Raw genomic sequence first — 15,101 nt, 5'->3', positions numbered from 1 at the left:
TGATGTAAAATGATGTATAAAAATTGCTTTCGTTGTCATTCCTTTCATTACTAGAAGAGATAAAAAATCCCTTCCATCTGTTTTAATTTTATTCCTGATAGGAATCTTTTATTCATATCCTTTGCCTGTTTCTTTACTTGAGGCTTAGTTTGTTTCTTACATCTCAACAAGATGTTAACCCATTTGTCATAGTGATACAAAGTATTCTGTAATTTATTAAATGTTTCCAGTGCTCTGAAGTTCAGTGATTTTGGTACAATCTTATCTGTTTTTTATTTGCTTGGAGTGCATCTGTTTCAAAGCATGGATAAATATTAGGTCTGTAAAGGAATGTGGACCATTCTATTACATGCTAGTTGTTCTAGAATTTAATTTTAAAATGAAATATTTAATTCTGTTATCCATCCAGAATCTTTTATATTTCCTGTGGCTCTTCCCGAATGCTTTTTTATTTGCTCTCCACCTATCGCGGAGACATTTGCTTAATAATCATGCCTCCCCCCATCCCCGCCAATGTACTAAAAATCTGCTTTATCACAGGCTATACTTGATAAATTGTTTATGGATTGCTTATATTGTGCTACATTGTTCTTTTTGAACCAGTACCAGAATGAACTAATTAATTTTACTTCATAACATTTACTAAAAGTTAGTTCCCTTTTAGGATAAAAATTTCTTAATGTTCATATTGCCAGGTGAATTAAATCTGTAAGTTAAATTTGGAAGAACAGGCATTTACAAATATTGGTATTCTTATTCTGTAACAAAGTACACCTTTCCATTTCACAAATCAAATTATATTTTATAGAATAAAGGTTTGTGGTTTCATTCTGAAGGTTTAACTCATCTAAGTACATTCCTAAAAATTGAATATTTTTTATCAGTCATGAATAGGATCTTTGACTCCGTTTTCTAACTGAAAATAGTTACCTGCCTTTGTACTGTTAGGTGTTACTGGGGTGTTTTGTTTTTTTGGTTTTTACTTATCTGGCATCGTTATTAGTTGTCACTTGTATTAGAGGAAATGTAGCCCTCCTGAGCAATGTAAAGGGCCTCTAGCACGTTCAGGAAATAGTGCTCTGTGACCTTCTAGCAAGGCTTCTTTTTTTCTTTGATAGCCTAAAAGAGTAGAACAGAGGTGCAGAAGGGAAAATGAAAGCATGTACGGCTGCATCCAACAAATGCTTTCATGCCCTCCACGTTCTCCCAGGAAGGTGGCCTCTAAAGCCTTTCATGAGGTATATTACATTCACCAGAGAGCCTTCCCAGAGCCTGGGACCCAAAAAGAGGAATTGGGGTTCCAGATTATAAAAGAAGGTAGCTTAGAGGCCTAACAGTCTTGAAATACGTATGGCTGGAGAGCACTGTGACCCTTTGTTTGTTGCCACATCAGATTTATCTTACTGGGAGGCACCATCTTCTGGTAACCACCAAAAGAAATGTCAAGGATGGAATTAATTTTAAAATTACAGGCAAGATGATTGAATTAGTGATCTAGTGGAACATGTTTCCTCTGGACCTGGCATCAGGGTGCTTTTACCAGCTTTGTCCTGCCCCACCCCCATCCTGTGAGGTGGTACCAAGTAATCTCCTCCCATCAGTGGTGACAGTGGAGGTCACTTGTGGAGGGACAGGACTGCTATCCCAGTGAAGCCTCGAAGTCTTGAGGTCTGGAGCCCCTGTGAACAGGCCCGTGCAGTCTTCTGTGGAGCATATCACATCTTTCCTGGAATGTTATTTCAGAATTAGAGTCAAACTGTGGAAAGAGTTAGTAGAAAATGTAGTTCGACCCAGGTTCAAATCCACGCTCGCTGCCTACAAGCCAAATATGGGAAAGTTTCTCTTTTCCCATCTGTAAAAGGGAGACAAAAAGACCACTTTGTGTAATTATTATTTATTCATTCAGGAAATATGAATATGAGTGCCTCCTCATTGCTGGGTACTGATAAAAGTGATGTTGACGTGGCAGAGGACACAACAGATGCACGGAGCTTTCATATGCTTGGGAGTGGCAGAGGAGAGATACATATCAGCGATAACAGGAATTCATATCAGCTAATAATAAATGTCTCAAGAAATAATACATCAGCAAATTAAGATAGAGTAAGGGTGATTTTTCTTTCAGAAGGGGTGATCAGAGAAGGCTTCTCTAATGAGATATGTAAGCACAGAACTGAATGAAGACTGGGCATAAGCCATGAGGGTATTGGAGGAAGAACATTCCAGGTGGAGGGGAACATGTGTGCCAAAGCTCTGTTATAGGAGGGAGCATCCTAGTCTGAACAACAGAGGGCGTTCCAAGTGGCTGGAGCAGAGGTGGTGATGGGGAGCATGCTCCTGGTAGGTGCTGACGTCAGAGAGTTGGAAGGGAACCAGATCAAGGACAGCAGGGATCAGCAACCAAGGCCCGCAGCCATACTCAGGCTGCGGCTTGTTTGTGGATAGCCCTCTAGGGAAGAATGGTTTTTAAGTTTTGAAAAAGTCGGTTGAAGTAAAAAAGACTGTGTGACAGAGACCACGTGTGCCCTGTAAAGCCTAAAACCTTTACTGCCTGGTCTTTGACAGAGAAAATTTGCCAAATCCTGATGCCTGGTCTTGGAGGCCATGGTGAGGATGTTGCACTTCTGAGTGTGAAAAGGAGCCACAGTGGGTGGTGTGTTGTGGGGTGGGGGGAGCTGAACGAGAAGGACAGCTGTAAAAAGATGGCTCTGGCTGCCATGTTGGTTCAGACTATAAGAGGGAGTGGGAGTATGGATGCAGCAGAGTTAGGAGGCTATTATTGTCCCGGTGAAACAGGCAGTAGGTTGAACCAGCCTGGCAGCAGCAAGCTGAATACTTGGGTATAGAACAGATTTCAAAGATGGCACCCAGAGGTGCTTTGGCTTGATTGGGGAGCCTGAGAGGGGGGAAGGAGTAAAGGTTGACAACAAGATTTTTGGTCCACATTCTCCTGTTGTCATGGAAATGGAATGAAAGAATGATCTTTTCTGTCCCTAGGGTTTGATGCCTCCAATTCTTCCACCATTGTGTGGTCAGGGTTACCTTCCAAAGGTACATTTTTGATTGTGACACTCTCCTTTTAAAAACCTATACCAGTAAGAAAACAGAACAAACAAACAAACAAAACCCCTACGCCAGTGTCCCGGTAGCTGTGGAACTGGCAGTCATAGTCCTCCATAATCCGACTGCCCCGCGCCTGTGCCCTAACTTTTTTCCAGATGTTCTCTCTCATTTCAGCCGACCCCAGTGCTAGTCAGCGAATCATCGGCTAGTCCCCACATGCACTTCATACTCTCCACGTCCAGGCCTTTGCTCATGTGGGTTCCTCTTTCCTACTCTCATTGATGGCCAACACTCGGACCTGTCAGGATCTACCTTATCGATAAAGTTATTCCTCAACACCTTTTTACCTTCCTGGTCTATTCCAATGCTCCTTGATTTCATCTGTTTTAATAGGCAGATTGTTTCCTATTTGTAACATGGGTTTTTTAATTCATAGGTCTTTCTAGACTTTCTAGACCAGGCTACCAAGAGGGAGACAACATATAGCATATGGTTAAATCCCAACTCTGCCCTTGGAACCTGTATGACTTTGAGCAAGTTACTTAACCTCTTGAAGCCTCAGTTTGCATTGCTCTAAAATGGAGATAATTACTCTAGTTATGTCACAGCGTTAATGGGAAATAGAAAGTGAGATCGTTCATGTGTCACACTTGGCATAGTTCTGTGGCCGCTGTATGCTTAGTGCTCACGAAACCCCAGCGGTATCAATTCACCTTCCTCCAGGAGCTGAGGAAGTATCTCCCTCTCCTGCTTCCCTGGTTACTTCGTACACGGGTTTTGTACACAGTAGGCAAATGAAGACGTTATAGAAACCAGAGCGAAATGAGCTCAAGTTCTGGAGTGAACTAGGAGTTCACTTCCCCCCACCACCACATCCAGCCCGGTGATAGACGGCAAGATACTTACCCTCTTTGAACTTCAAATTCCTCACATTATAAATGGGGAAAATTATTCCTACTTAGGAAAGTCAGGAGGATGGGCTACGATGTTATGTAAAGCGCCTACATATAGTATGTGCCCAGAGTAGCTCTCCCAGGATGATGATTATCAAAGCTTCTCAGAAAAAGCTCCTCTCCTCTTCCAAGCACTGAAGCTTGATCCTTAAGCAGTGGTTCTCAGAATGTCATCACTGGACCAACAACCTCAGTGTCCTGTCCCCTGGAACTTGTTAGAAATGCCAGTTCCCAGGCTCCACCCCTGGCCCTAGTGAAGCAAGTGCTGCGGAGCAGGGTCCAGTGGCTTAAGTTTTAACCAGCAGACAGAGAGAGAACCACTGCCCTAGCAGAGGGAGGAGTCGGGCTGGGAAGGCTCCCAGGTGCTGCACAGTGCCGTCCCATTCAGTCCCAGTGGGGCGCCTGGACTTAGTCTCTCTGCTTTTCTGTTGGCACCATAATAAAGAACACGAGGGCCAGGAGACGTTTCCAGCAGCGCCAGAGAAGAGGAGGAACACGGAGCCCTTCCGTGCCACTTTTTGTGGTCAGCGACGCTGGACTCTTTTTAAGTTTGCTCGCTGAGTTGATGGGAACAAAGACGAGGGTGTGACCCACGGTTAACGCCAGGACATATAATGTAGTCGGTAGTTCAGCTGGAGACACGGGACCAGTTTGGGAGCAAACCCACACGTAAGTCATCATGCGCTATCAATTAGCTTCTAATATTGCAGGTGTGCAGGGAAAATATCAGACTGACAGGATGTAAAAATTACTTGGTATGACTAATTTTAACATAGCTGTTGACACATTTGTAAATACAGCAACGGATGTTAGTTCGAATGATTTCAAGAAATTTGGAAACAGCACAAAGAACATTTAATTTCTCCATCGTATTGAAGCCTGGGAGCCCTTAAATCTCTCCAAGCTGTGAGGAAAAAGTACAGCCCCATTTATATATGGTTATCAGCTTTTTAAAAAACATGATACCACGTCTATCATTTTTCTTTTCTTTAGGTTCCTGGTATGACATGAAAAGATAATCTCTTTGACAGAGTGATTCTTTTAATCCAAATAAAGTTGAAATAAAATGACTCTAGACTTATTATTCAGACCTGAGGCTGCTCTCCGTACCCCTGGCTTTCCCCTTCATTGCTCATTGCTCCGAGGGAGGGTAGGCGCAGGAGAGGAGTGGAGCAGAACCTCAAACCAGCCTCTAGGGCTGCTGGTATGCGGGTCTGAATAAAATAAGGTACGTAAGAAGTGCCCTTGGCATATAGAAGGCAAATGTTAGAATCTCTCTTTATGATTCATTTCCATCTCAGGCTTTGGATACTTTTTTTGTGCATTAGGGATGGGGTCCTCTGCTCAAATATTTTTGTGCCTTAGGGATGGGGTCCTGTGGTCAAATATTTTTTCCTAAAAGGGGTGTGTGATCAAAACTATTTGACTGTCTCTGAGGGGAGGGCAACAGGATAGGAAGAGATTTAGGTAAAAGGTTGAGAAAGTTGATGCCAAAAAATTGTAGGATTTCTTGTAGATTTCAGTTTTTTCCATGAGAAATAATAGTTTTGTCTCTGATCGTGTGCTATTCAGTTCAGATAGTGACGTGTGGCTCAGACTCTGGGAAAAAGCAGCAGACACAGTGGCTTTATGTTAGGCTGTCTCTCCTCTTGTGCCTTTCCTGCTGGTTGGCTGCCACTGAGTGAACAGCCAAGGTGGGGCTGTCCGGGGAGGCAGAGAAGGTACCAAGAAGGCCCCTCAACCGATGGGTCTATTTCTGCATTACTGGTTGCCCTTTGAAAGTCCTGGATTTCAGAGCCATCTGGAATGGTGAGATCTGGGTAAATAGGACCCATTTAAGTGATTGGGCAGAAGGCCAAGTGCCTTGAAGGGAAAAGACCGCAGGGTACAGAATGTGACCATATGCCTGTCCCCCAAGCTGCCTTTCTGTCGCTAGGCTAGAGTTACATCACATTTGTTTCTCTCTCTCACTCTGAACGCTTCTGAGAAGTTTCAAAGGAAGGTAAGCAGTACCTATCTCATTTATATGCTTCTCTGGTGGAACAGCTCGGGGTTGCTGCTGATCCTGGGCAGGGGACATTTCCAAGAGGAGGTTTGGCCTCACACACCCTCTCCCAAGGATGTTGCATGGCTGTGGTCACCGTCTCCCCCTTGCCCGTAGGCTAGCCACTCACTTCTAGAATGAATTCTTTGGGAGCTTTGCCATGGGTCTTTTCTCTGTAGTCTGTCTTCCAGAATTCTTGTCGTGCTTTGCTCTCAGAGGGACCACAAAAGCCCTGTGCTGACATTTTTCCTTGTCCTTCCCCACAGGCAGCACAAGGGGGTGGCCACAGGACCCTGCTATATGGCCACGCGATTCTCCTGCGGCATTCCTTCAGCGGAATGGTAAGCACATCCGGGTGTCTGCTTTCACCATTCAAAGAGGAGGGAAAAAGAGGGGAGAAAGTATAGGAAACCAACAAGCTTGTAGATTACATTAACAGTGGAAATAATTTGCAATGTAAATAATTAGAACACACTGTTTTTGCAATTCCTTCATATAGTTTATCTCATTTTGCAATTATGTATTTGCTTAATGTTTGACCACCACCACCACCCCCAACTCCATGAGGCAGAGGACCATGTCTCTTTTTTTTAATTTCACTAAACCCAACCCTACTAAGGACAGTGCCTTGACATACTAGATGCTCAATAAATATTTGTTGACTTGATGAAGAAATAAACCATGAAATAATGGACTTCTTGAGCATATAAGGATAGCCAGCATAGAAGAAAAATCAATCAGATGAGATTTTTGTGAACTTTCAACTCTTTGACTAGCTACAGGAAATGGGATGATATCCATTGCCTTCAGTCCTGGAATCGTTTGAAGGTATTATGTGAATCCAGAGGCGATAGGAAGATACGGAGCAGTCACAGAAAGCTCATCGAGCTGTAACTAGTTCGGGCTCTAGAACCAGAATCAACCAAAATGGGGATAACTCAATGGAAGAGGAGAAAAATTGTTCAAATTTGAAGTCAATGCAATTTGTAAAATAGAGATATTGCAGATCTTTGGCAGGGCACCTTAAGGAGAATATCGCGATCCCAATCAAGTGTAGTACATGCCAGCTCTCATCATGTTTGCTCCTGTCCCTGCCTCTGTCATCGTCACTTGCTCTCAGTGTGAGGAAGGCTTGTCCTCTTTGTCTGGCCCTAGTGGAAAATGTTGCATTAGTTCAAGACGTCATTTTCACACGTTTACACCTGCAGTATGCAGCAAAGTTCATCTCGAAGCTTGAACTGTCACGCCGGCAGTGGGAGCATCAGCTGCCTCGTAAATAATTTATTTATTGCAGCATTTTTTTTCCTGAGCACTGGTAAGAAGTTGACCTTTTCAGCCTGAACATTCATCTGTTGTAGTCTTTCGTGGCAAAGGACGGAGAACAAAAGTGACCAAATGGAATGTTATTGGAGCGGGAGATGGGGACATTGAGAGAGTGGGGAACTCTGTATCCTGATGATGTCTAGAATTGAGAAGTGAGCGTGTATCTTTCAGAACCTGGTGTTTATCCATAGGGTGAACCAAACCTTCATACTTCTCTTTTCCTACCTAAATAGACCCAGCCCTCCAACAGCACACTTCTCATGGCTTTGAAAACTCAGGCTAACAGCATGGTAGCACTCTGAAGGATTATGTTATTTATTATTATATTTGCTCTCCCCACCCCCCAAAAAATCCGACTCACAGTTAACAGAAACTCTAGTTTTAGAGTTAAACTAGTTAGTTCTTTTTAGGAGCAGCTCTGAGAATGAAGCCGGTGACATATGACTTTGGACAATGAAATGACCCTCCACTTTCCTGTTGCAGAGAAGTAAAAAAAAAGTAGAACTCAGAAAATACATTCCAAGTGCGTATCTGCCTACCAGTCTAATTCCAAGATCAGCCACTGTGCCTGTCAGTAAAGGAGGCGAGGAATGGGCCATGGGTTTTTTCCCCCATTATTAAGTTATTTTAAATATCATTAAGTTCTACATGCACATGTATTTTTATGATTGGGGAAAAAAAAAAGCATAGACACAGAGAAGTTTCATAGCTCATAGAAAGTTTGAAAAACAAAATCGATAGAAGTAGGGGAATCATCATGGTCCCTCCCACTGTCCAAAAGGAACTTCAGTTATCAGTTTATATAATTCCTTTTAGCCTAGTTGCCAGGCATTTAAATTTTGCTTACCTGTTAACTGTGCAAATGTGCTATGTTGTATATGTTCCATGCTATTACACACTTGGTAACATAGTTCCATGCTATTACACACTTGGTAACATCTTAATGGTAACATATTTCACAAAATGAAGTACCAAAGTTTATCAGCCTTTCTATTATTGTTGGTTGTATATGTTCCATTTATATTGTCTCCAATGTAAAAGTTCTTCAGTACCTTTGAACTAAAGCATATGACTAAATATGTTTGAAATACTAATTTCAAACTTATTTCTGTAGCATATGGTTCTAGAAGTTAAATCACTGGGTCATCAGATAAGAACATCTTTGAGATTTTAAATATACTATAAAAGTATTGAATATGATAAGCCCTTTCTACAATAGCTCAGTGTTGAAATTGATGACTGGAAGCCAACTAGTGGTGAGATGCCAAGACCCAATAAAGGAGTGTGATTTCATTAGCATCTGCTCTTGTTTCACAGTATCTAACATGTTTGACCACATCAAGATCCCAGACAGATAAACTTGCCTTTGATGTAGGTCTACGGGAACATGCCACAGGTAAGTCAACATTCCCAGATCTCCTACTCACTGGGGTCTTGGGCTAAGGGCTTAAGGATATTGAATATGTTCTTCATTTGGGATTCCAAACCAACCAACCAGTGGGGTCAAAAAATAGGTCTGATAAAATTTAGGAGACTAAGAAAGAAACAATGTGTGATAGAGACATAGGAACTAAGAATGAAGGAGAACATAATGCTTTCACCAGAGTCATATACTTTGGGAAACACATTTTTTATTTTTGTGTTTTGTTTTGAGTTCAGTCAAAAATATTGATGGTCAGGAGGTGCATCCTGAGAAAGGTGGCAACCAGGATGATGTAGGTTCTCCCTGGAAATACAAGAGGACCAATAATATAAGAGGACCAATATAACTATACATACTTATAGTTACAGTATCAAAGAAGAGTCTGACTTGGTGTGGGTTATTCCATAGACCAGTGGAGCAGTAGATAGAAGTTGAAAGGAGGCACACTTCACCTCAATGAAGAAAACCACTTTGCAATAGCTGCAATTATCTGGCAGACCTAACAGCTGGCCTTGGGGTGTAGGGTGCTGTCTGTGGCTGGAAACATTCATAGGTAATCTGACCATCCATCGAGGACAATGTATATGGAATTTCTGCTCCATTTACAGGTTGGGCTATATAGCAGTCAGGATTCTTGGTTGCAAATGGCAGAAACTCATTCTGGTTCACTCAAGCAGAATGAGAATTTACTGGGTGAATGTTGGGTAGAACCTGCTCTAAAGTAGAAACCCCAGGCTTGGAAAATGGACAGGAACAAAGAGAGGCCAGAGAAGAGAAAACATCCTAGGTCATACTACAGGAAGAGTCTAATTTGAATACAATCTTTAATATCATGACATTTACCCCAAATAGGAAGGGGAATTCCACTGTTGGGTAGTCAAAGGACAAAAGTCCATGTTGTTCCCAAACTGTGTCAGTTCATAAGGGAATGATCCAAATTGTCTGATTTTATAGAGGATCTAGAAAAAAATCAAGAGATTAAACCATGTTCACCTGCCATCTCTGCAATATGTACAGAGATGTATGAGAATTCCTGAGGAGGACCTCTGGCTCTCCACTTCTCCTTTTTGTACAAAAGCAGGAGAGTGGGCTTGCCTCCGCCCATTGAGTTTTTTCCCTTAAAATAAGATTATATTTGCATTGGATTTGAGGTTGCTTTGCTTTCAGCTAAAGTGTAATTCTTAAAATATAATTTCCTCTAAGTTGTTGTCAACCTTTGCTGACAATTACTGACACAAATGTGTGAAGTGCCACACTCACGGATTGTGAGTTGGCCTCCAAATATAAACCAGCTGTCAGTCTTAGAACTCATAACCAGAATAGTCCGATATGTTCATTCTTTTTACATTGGTAAAATGACTTTAGACTTTTTGAGAGTTAGAAAAAAATTGTTTGCTTTATTTTCTGTGACCGAATCATTCATTCATTTCAAACTGTCCTGTAGAACTGAAACTTTCCCCTGATCGGATTCACTCATATCAGCTGTTCTGTCAGTGTCGTCTTCTAGAAACATCCACCATCATCCAGAAAATTTCCTTTGCCTCTCTTCTAGATTCCATGTTTCCCGGATCTCATGTTTTGTTTTGTTTTTTTTTGCGGGGGGGAGGGGTTCCTCCTTGGTTTACCACGTCACTTTGGTGGCGCCCATTATCCCATAGCTTTTACAGAAAAGATCCATGGGAGGTAAATTATCATCTAAAAGTTCCTTAATTCCAGCTTCATAAGTAATTCATAGTATTCTACATTGGAAATATGTTTTGTCCTCCACATCATGAAGGCTTTCTTCCTTTTCTTCTAGCTTATGGCCTGGCTATTGACACATCTACATTCAGATTCCTGATCTTTTATGTAGAACTATTGATATTTTCTCAGAGCTACTTAGATTTTTCTTTTGCCCTTCTGTCTGAAATTCCACAGTGATATGTCTGGGCATGGATCCTATTTGTTCCAAGTCTCACGAGAATGGACCCTGGTGTGGATCTCTCTCCACTGTGCTAGGGACCCTGTGGGCCTTTTCAATCTGAATGCTTGTCTTCTAGCTTTGGGAAATGTTTAATACTATTTCTTCATTAATTCCTGACTTTGTTTTCTCTGTTTATGCTTTCTGGAAATCCTCTAGATTGGTTTTCTAATTTTCTCTTCACTCCTATTTCTAATCTATTTCTCTTCATTCTTTTGGGGAGATTTTTTTTTACTTTATCCTATAACCCTCTTGTTTCTTTCTCTCTCTTTCAGGATCAAAGAATTTTTCTCCAAAGGGATCATTCATGGATACTTTCATTCCTGCTTTATGAATGTAACTTTTTCTTATCTCTCTAAGATTATTAATTATATGACTTTTTAAAAGTTTTCTTTGGTTCTCTGTAATCTTTTCTTTCTCCAAGTCTCTTTCCCCACTGTTTTGTTCTTGCCGTTCATGTTAGTGACTTGACTTAGATGCTGGGTGATCCTTGGTCTCCCTTCATGTTCAGATCAAGGCAGTAAAAGCTGACCAGAAACCCTGAGTGTGTGACAATGGCTTGCCATCTGTCAAGCCTCACTTTTGGCTAACCTGGCAAGGACTAGGCATTTCAATGGAGGTGCCCAGACAGAATTATATTTTATGTTGGGTAGTTTGGCTTTCCTAAAGAAGAATCCTTAAATTTGAGGGGAGGAGGAGATTTAGCATCTCAGCTAGTGTATGAGGCACAGAGGCAGAGGGAAAGGAGCTGGGGTTTTACTCATCAGGGCATAAAATTTTAATGATTCTCTATTTTTCACAATACTTTTCACTTCCTTGTTTGACAGTGGTTGGTATTACAAAACCAGAACTTTGATGGTTGGTCATTCTGTGGATTTAACTCAATCTTCTGTAGGGTAGAGGAGAAGGAGTCATCTGGCTGTGCAGGGTACAGAAAAAGATGTGGCAGGAGATAAAAGTTCCTTAATAGCTTCTAGTCAATTCTGCTTTCAACTCCATCTTCTGCTGCTACCTTTATAAGTAACTTACCTCCCAATTCTGGGAGACTTTCTGGGAAACACACAGCAGGGATGGCTTTATTTCTTGAAATCGACTTCTCCATTTTCTTACTTTCTTAAAGACTTGGATTTTAGCTTCCTCTTCACTAAAAGCATCTATCTGCTTTCCTTTTTCCAAATTGTCCATTTCTCTTCTTTGCTATCAACTTTTCACCTGCTGTCCTAGTCTTTGTAGATTTAGGCCTTTTGAAAATCTCTGATTTTTTAGTAGAATTACTCATATTTTAATAGAATTTCATGGAGAGTGTGGCAAAGATAAAAGTATATAAGTAGTAGACCAGTGAAGTCAATTCTTAAAGATTTGTAAGTGCCTTTGAAGAATGCATTTTTCTATATGTCTTAAAAATAGTCAAAGGCTTCTATAGTTTCTGGCCTCCAATACTCTCTCCCAAACACTGTCTTCCTGTCACTAGAGAGAGCAAAAGTGTTGGACATAGTCAAGTGGATATGCGGCTAAATAGAGACTGAGGTCTGGAGTATGTGTATGTGTGTGCATGTGCTCTTGAAGGATTGTTATCAGGAGAAAGGAGAATGAGGGACAGAATTAGGGACACTGATTTCCATGAAGCAATGACTAACTCAAGGAGCATTTATGTAGGAGAAGCCTGTTGGTGGACCATACATCCCGCTTCCAAACAGAGATCTGAGGGAGAGAAAGTTCGAATTGGTGATGACCTCATCCTCGTGAGCGTGTCCTCTGAAAGATACCTTGTAAGTACCTCCTAACAGTCATCTTTTCACTTTCAGAATATTTTCCTTTAGGAACTAATGGCTGAGGCAAACTGAGCCACATTAAGTTGGGTAGGATAAGAATCCTTTGCACAGTATACCAGAAAGGTAGGTGGTTCAGTTCTCTCCCTTGCCACATTATCATGGGGCCTGGAAATTTAACTGTTAATTGTCCTTTCAGATTAAGGTACTGTGCCCAGCAACTCTTCTAAAATGCCCAGGCACTTCCTGAGAAAACCATTTATACATTAGCTACCTTTACTGTGAATTTCTCACATGGTTTAGCTCTTGTCCAGCAAAGAACAAGCCAGAAAGAACAGGATATAGGAAAATAAGCTGATGTGGGAGAAATGGAGAATTTAAAATGTTTTGGCAAATGGCACGTCACAGGGGTTGAAAGATGCAGGTGAGATTTTTGCACCTGGGGATTGGGTACTGGGCATCACTGACATCAAGCCCTCAGGTGTCCAAATATCAGAGAAGTGTCAGAGAGAAGTTTTTAAGCTTCTCAGCACCATTACTGCGGGCAATTTTACTTTGCCTAGACCAAATGCTGGAGTCATTTGCCATTTGTGAATTCCCTTCTAACAAGATGAGACATTTTATAACTTCCTGTTGAATCAGGGATCCAGCTGAGGGGATGAAGTCAACACTCGTCTGCCACCTCTGCAGCTGAAAACTTCCTCTTCCCTGAATAAAGTGTCCCACTTTGAAGCTGCTTCTAGATTGTGTACAGCAGTCTCCTACGGGCTATGTAGAAAGAGCCTGATGACAGGGAGACTCTTGAATTCAATCCTTGAGATTCTGGGTTGAGCTGCTTCTGTCAGGACTGGCCTGGTGATTTAAAGGATGTCTCATTTCTGTTTCTGCTGCAGCATCTCTCAGTATCAAATGGGAACATACAAGTGGACGCCTCTTTTATGCAAACACTCTGGAATGTACATCCTACGTGCTCAGGAAGTAGCATTGAAGAAGGTGTGCTTTTTTATGTGCATTCAGCCCTCAGCCGTCCAGTCTGTCTTGAGCTATATATATTGACATTTTCTGCTGCTTCTCAGCTCCTGCTTCATGTCTTGCTACGCAGCTAACATTATTTTAGTTCCCCTGAATCTCATTCTCTGATGTGGGTGTGGATTATTTTCTGTCCTGCTTTCTGATGACAGGGGCATTCCTGACAATACCTTCTAATCCTTTAGAGCCCACCTTTAGAGTATATAGGCATGCAGGATTTGGATATGCACTCTCCCTCTCCCACTGACTTTTTCTTTCCATTTATGGTTACTGGTGAGAAGGGTATAGGCCTCAGCAACTTCAGTCTTAGAAGAGACTATTTTCCGAGAAGGTGATGCTGGTACTATTTCTCCCCAACGCATCTCTCCATACAGGTGGAAGAAGACTTTATAATAAAAGTGTGTTTGGCCATTTGTTTTTACTCGTATTTATGGAAGACCATTTAACAGTAATAGAATTTTCTCAGTATTTTATTTTTCCTGTGGAAGTAAGATCATCAAAATTTGTTCAACATATCCTATTTCTTGGAGCCAGGCAAAGTCAATGCACCTTTCAAGTTAGAGAATAAATATACTGGCCTTACCATACTCATGGGCAATATTGCAGCTGAGTAGAATAATCAAATGCCAGTGACTGATATAGGTTATCATCTTCCATTCTAGCACTTTACAGCAAGATCAGAATTTTTTAAAAATACTCATACCACAGCTTTAACCAGATTTTTGATCCTGAGCCCAGTAGTTTCAAACTGGGAATGCCCTTCTATGATAAGATGTTTGAAAATAGAGGGAAAACTAAGGATGTCAAAGTGTTGTCCTAGTTTCAGGAGGCATCAGAACAAAGCTGAATAGTCAGGTAATGACAGATTTTTAACTCTTTCAGCAACATGTGGAAGGCTTTTAAAAAGGCTTTAAAAAGGCTTTTACACCAAAACTAACCCACCACCTTGAGTCTGTTGTCATTCCCTTTCTGTCAGGAATCAAGAAGCTCTGGGTTTCAGTCTTCCCCAAGAAAGTTTTGGTTGGATCTTCTCCATGTTAATTTTTCATTTTCACAGTAGGAATAAAATGATTCCCCAGTCCCAACAGACAACTTGTGGAGATTAATTAAGAAGTGTTTGCAAATCACGTCAAAAAGGTCCTTATCGATGTGTTGAGTGCCCTTGTAATTTAGCCTGGATAGCTCATCACTTGAGTCATCTGGCCAGGCAGAAAATGCCCTCTCAGCATCCCTGGTGAGAAGCCCACTTCAGCCCTGAAAGCATAAGTGGTCCTTGTCATGACCCTTCTTTCCCGAATATTGCCCAGCTAGAGTTCAGTTAGTAAGCGCTGTAATGCACCAGCACTTGGCAGTTTTCTCCGTGTGAATAGAATATTGATTGGAAAAGCCTGAAGACTGCAAATGATGGATCCAAGTGGGGCATGGCCTCGCCATCATGAAATGATAGAGTGTAATCAAGAGCACGATTGTGGAAGGTTTTAATTTTTCTAAATAAATTGGCTGTTAAGAATTCCCCGACAGTATATCATGAATGATT

At 41.5% G+C, this 15,101-nt stretch overlaps 1 protein-coding gene across 1 annotated transcript in view; it reads left to right on the top strand.

The window, feature by feature from the left end:
- Positions 1-15,101, top strand: part of RYR3 (ryanodine receptor 3) — a 508,260-nt gene that overhangs the window by 214,949 nt on the left and 278,210 nt on the right. The window contains exons 4-7 of the mRNA XM_034994885.1: positions 6,327-6,401; positions 8,701-8,779; positions 12,423-12,535; positions 13,429-13,528. Coding sequence (XP_034850776.1) covers positions 6,327-6,401; positions 8,701-8,779; positions 12,423-12,535; positions 13,429-13,528 — 367 coding nt within the window. The remainder of the gene's footprint in view (positions 1-6,326; positions 6,402-8,700; positions 8,780-12,422; positions 12,536-13,428; positions 13,529-15,101) is intronic.

This window comes from Mirounga leonina, unplaced genomic scaffold, assembly GCF_011800145.1.
Source record: "Mirounga leonina isolate KUSES-001 unplaced genomic scaffold, KU_Mleo_1.0 Mir_91, whole genome shotgun sequence".
NCBI classification, from domain to species: Eukaryota; Metazoa; Chordata; class Mammalia; order Carnivora; family Phocidae; genus Mirounga; species Mirounga leonina.
Note: the sequence above shows the minus strand (reverse complement) of the source record. Positions and strands in the feature narration are given on the sequence as shown.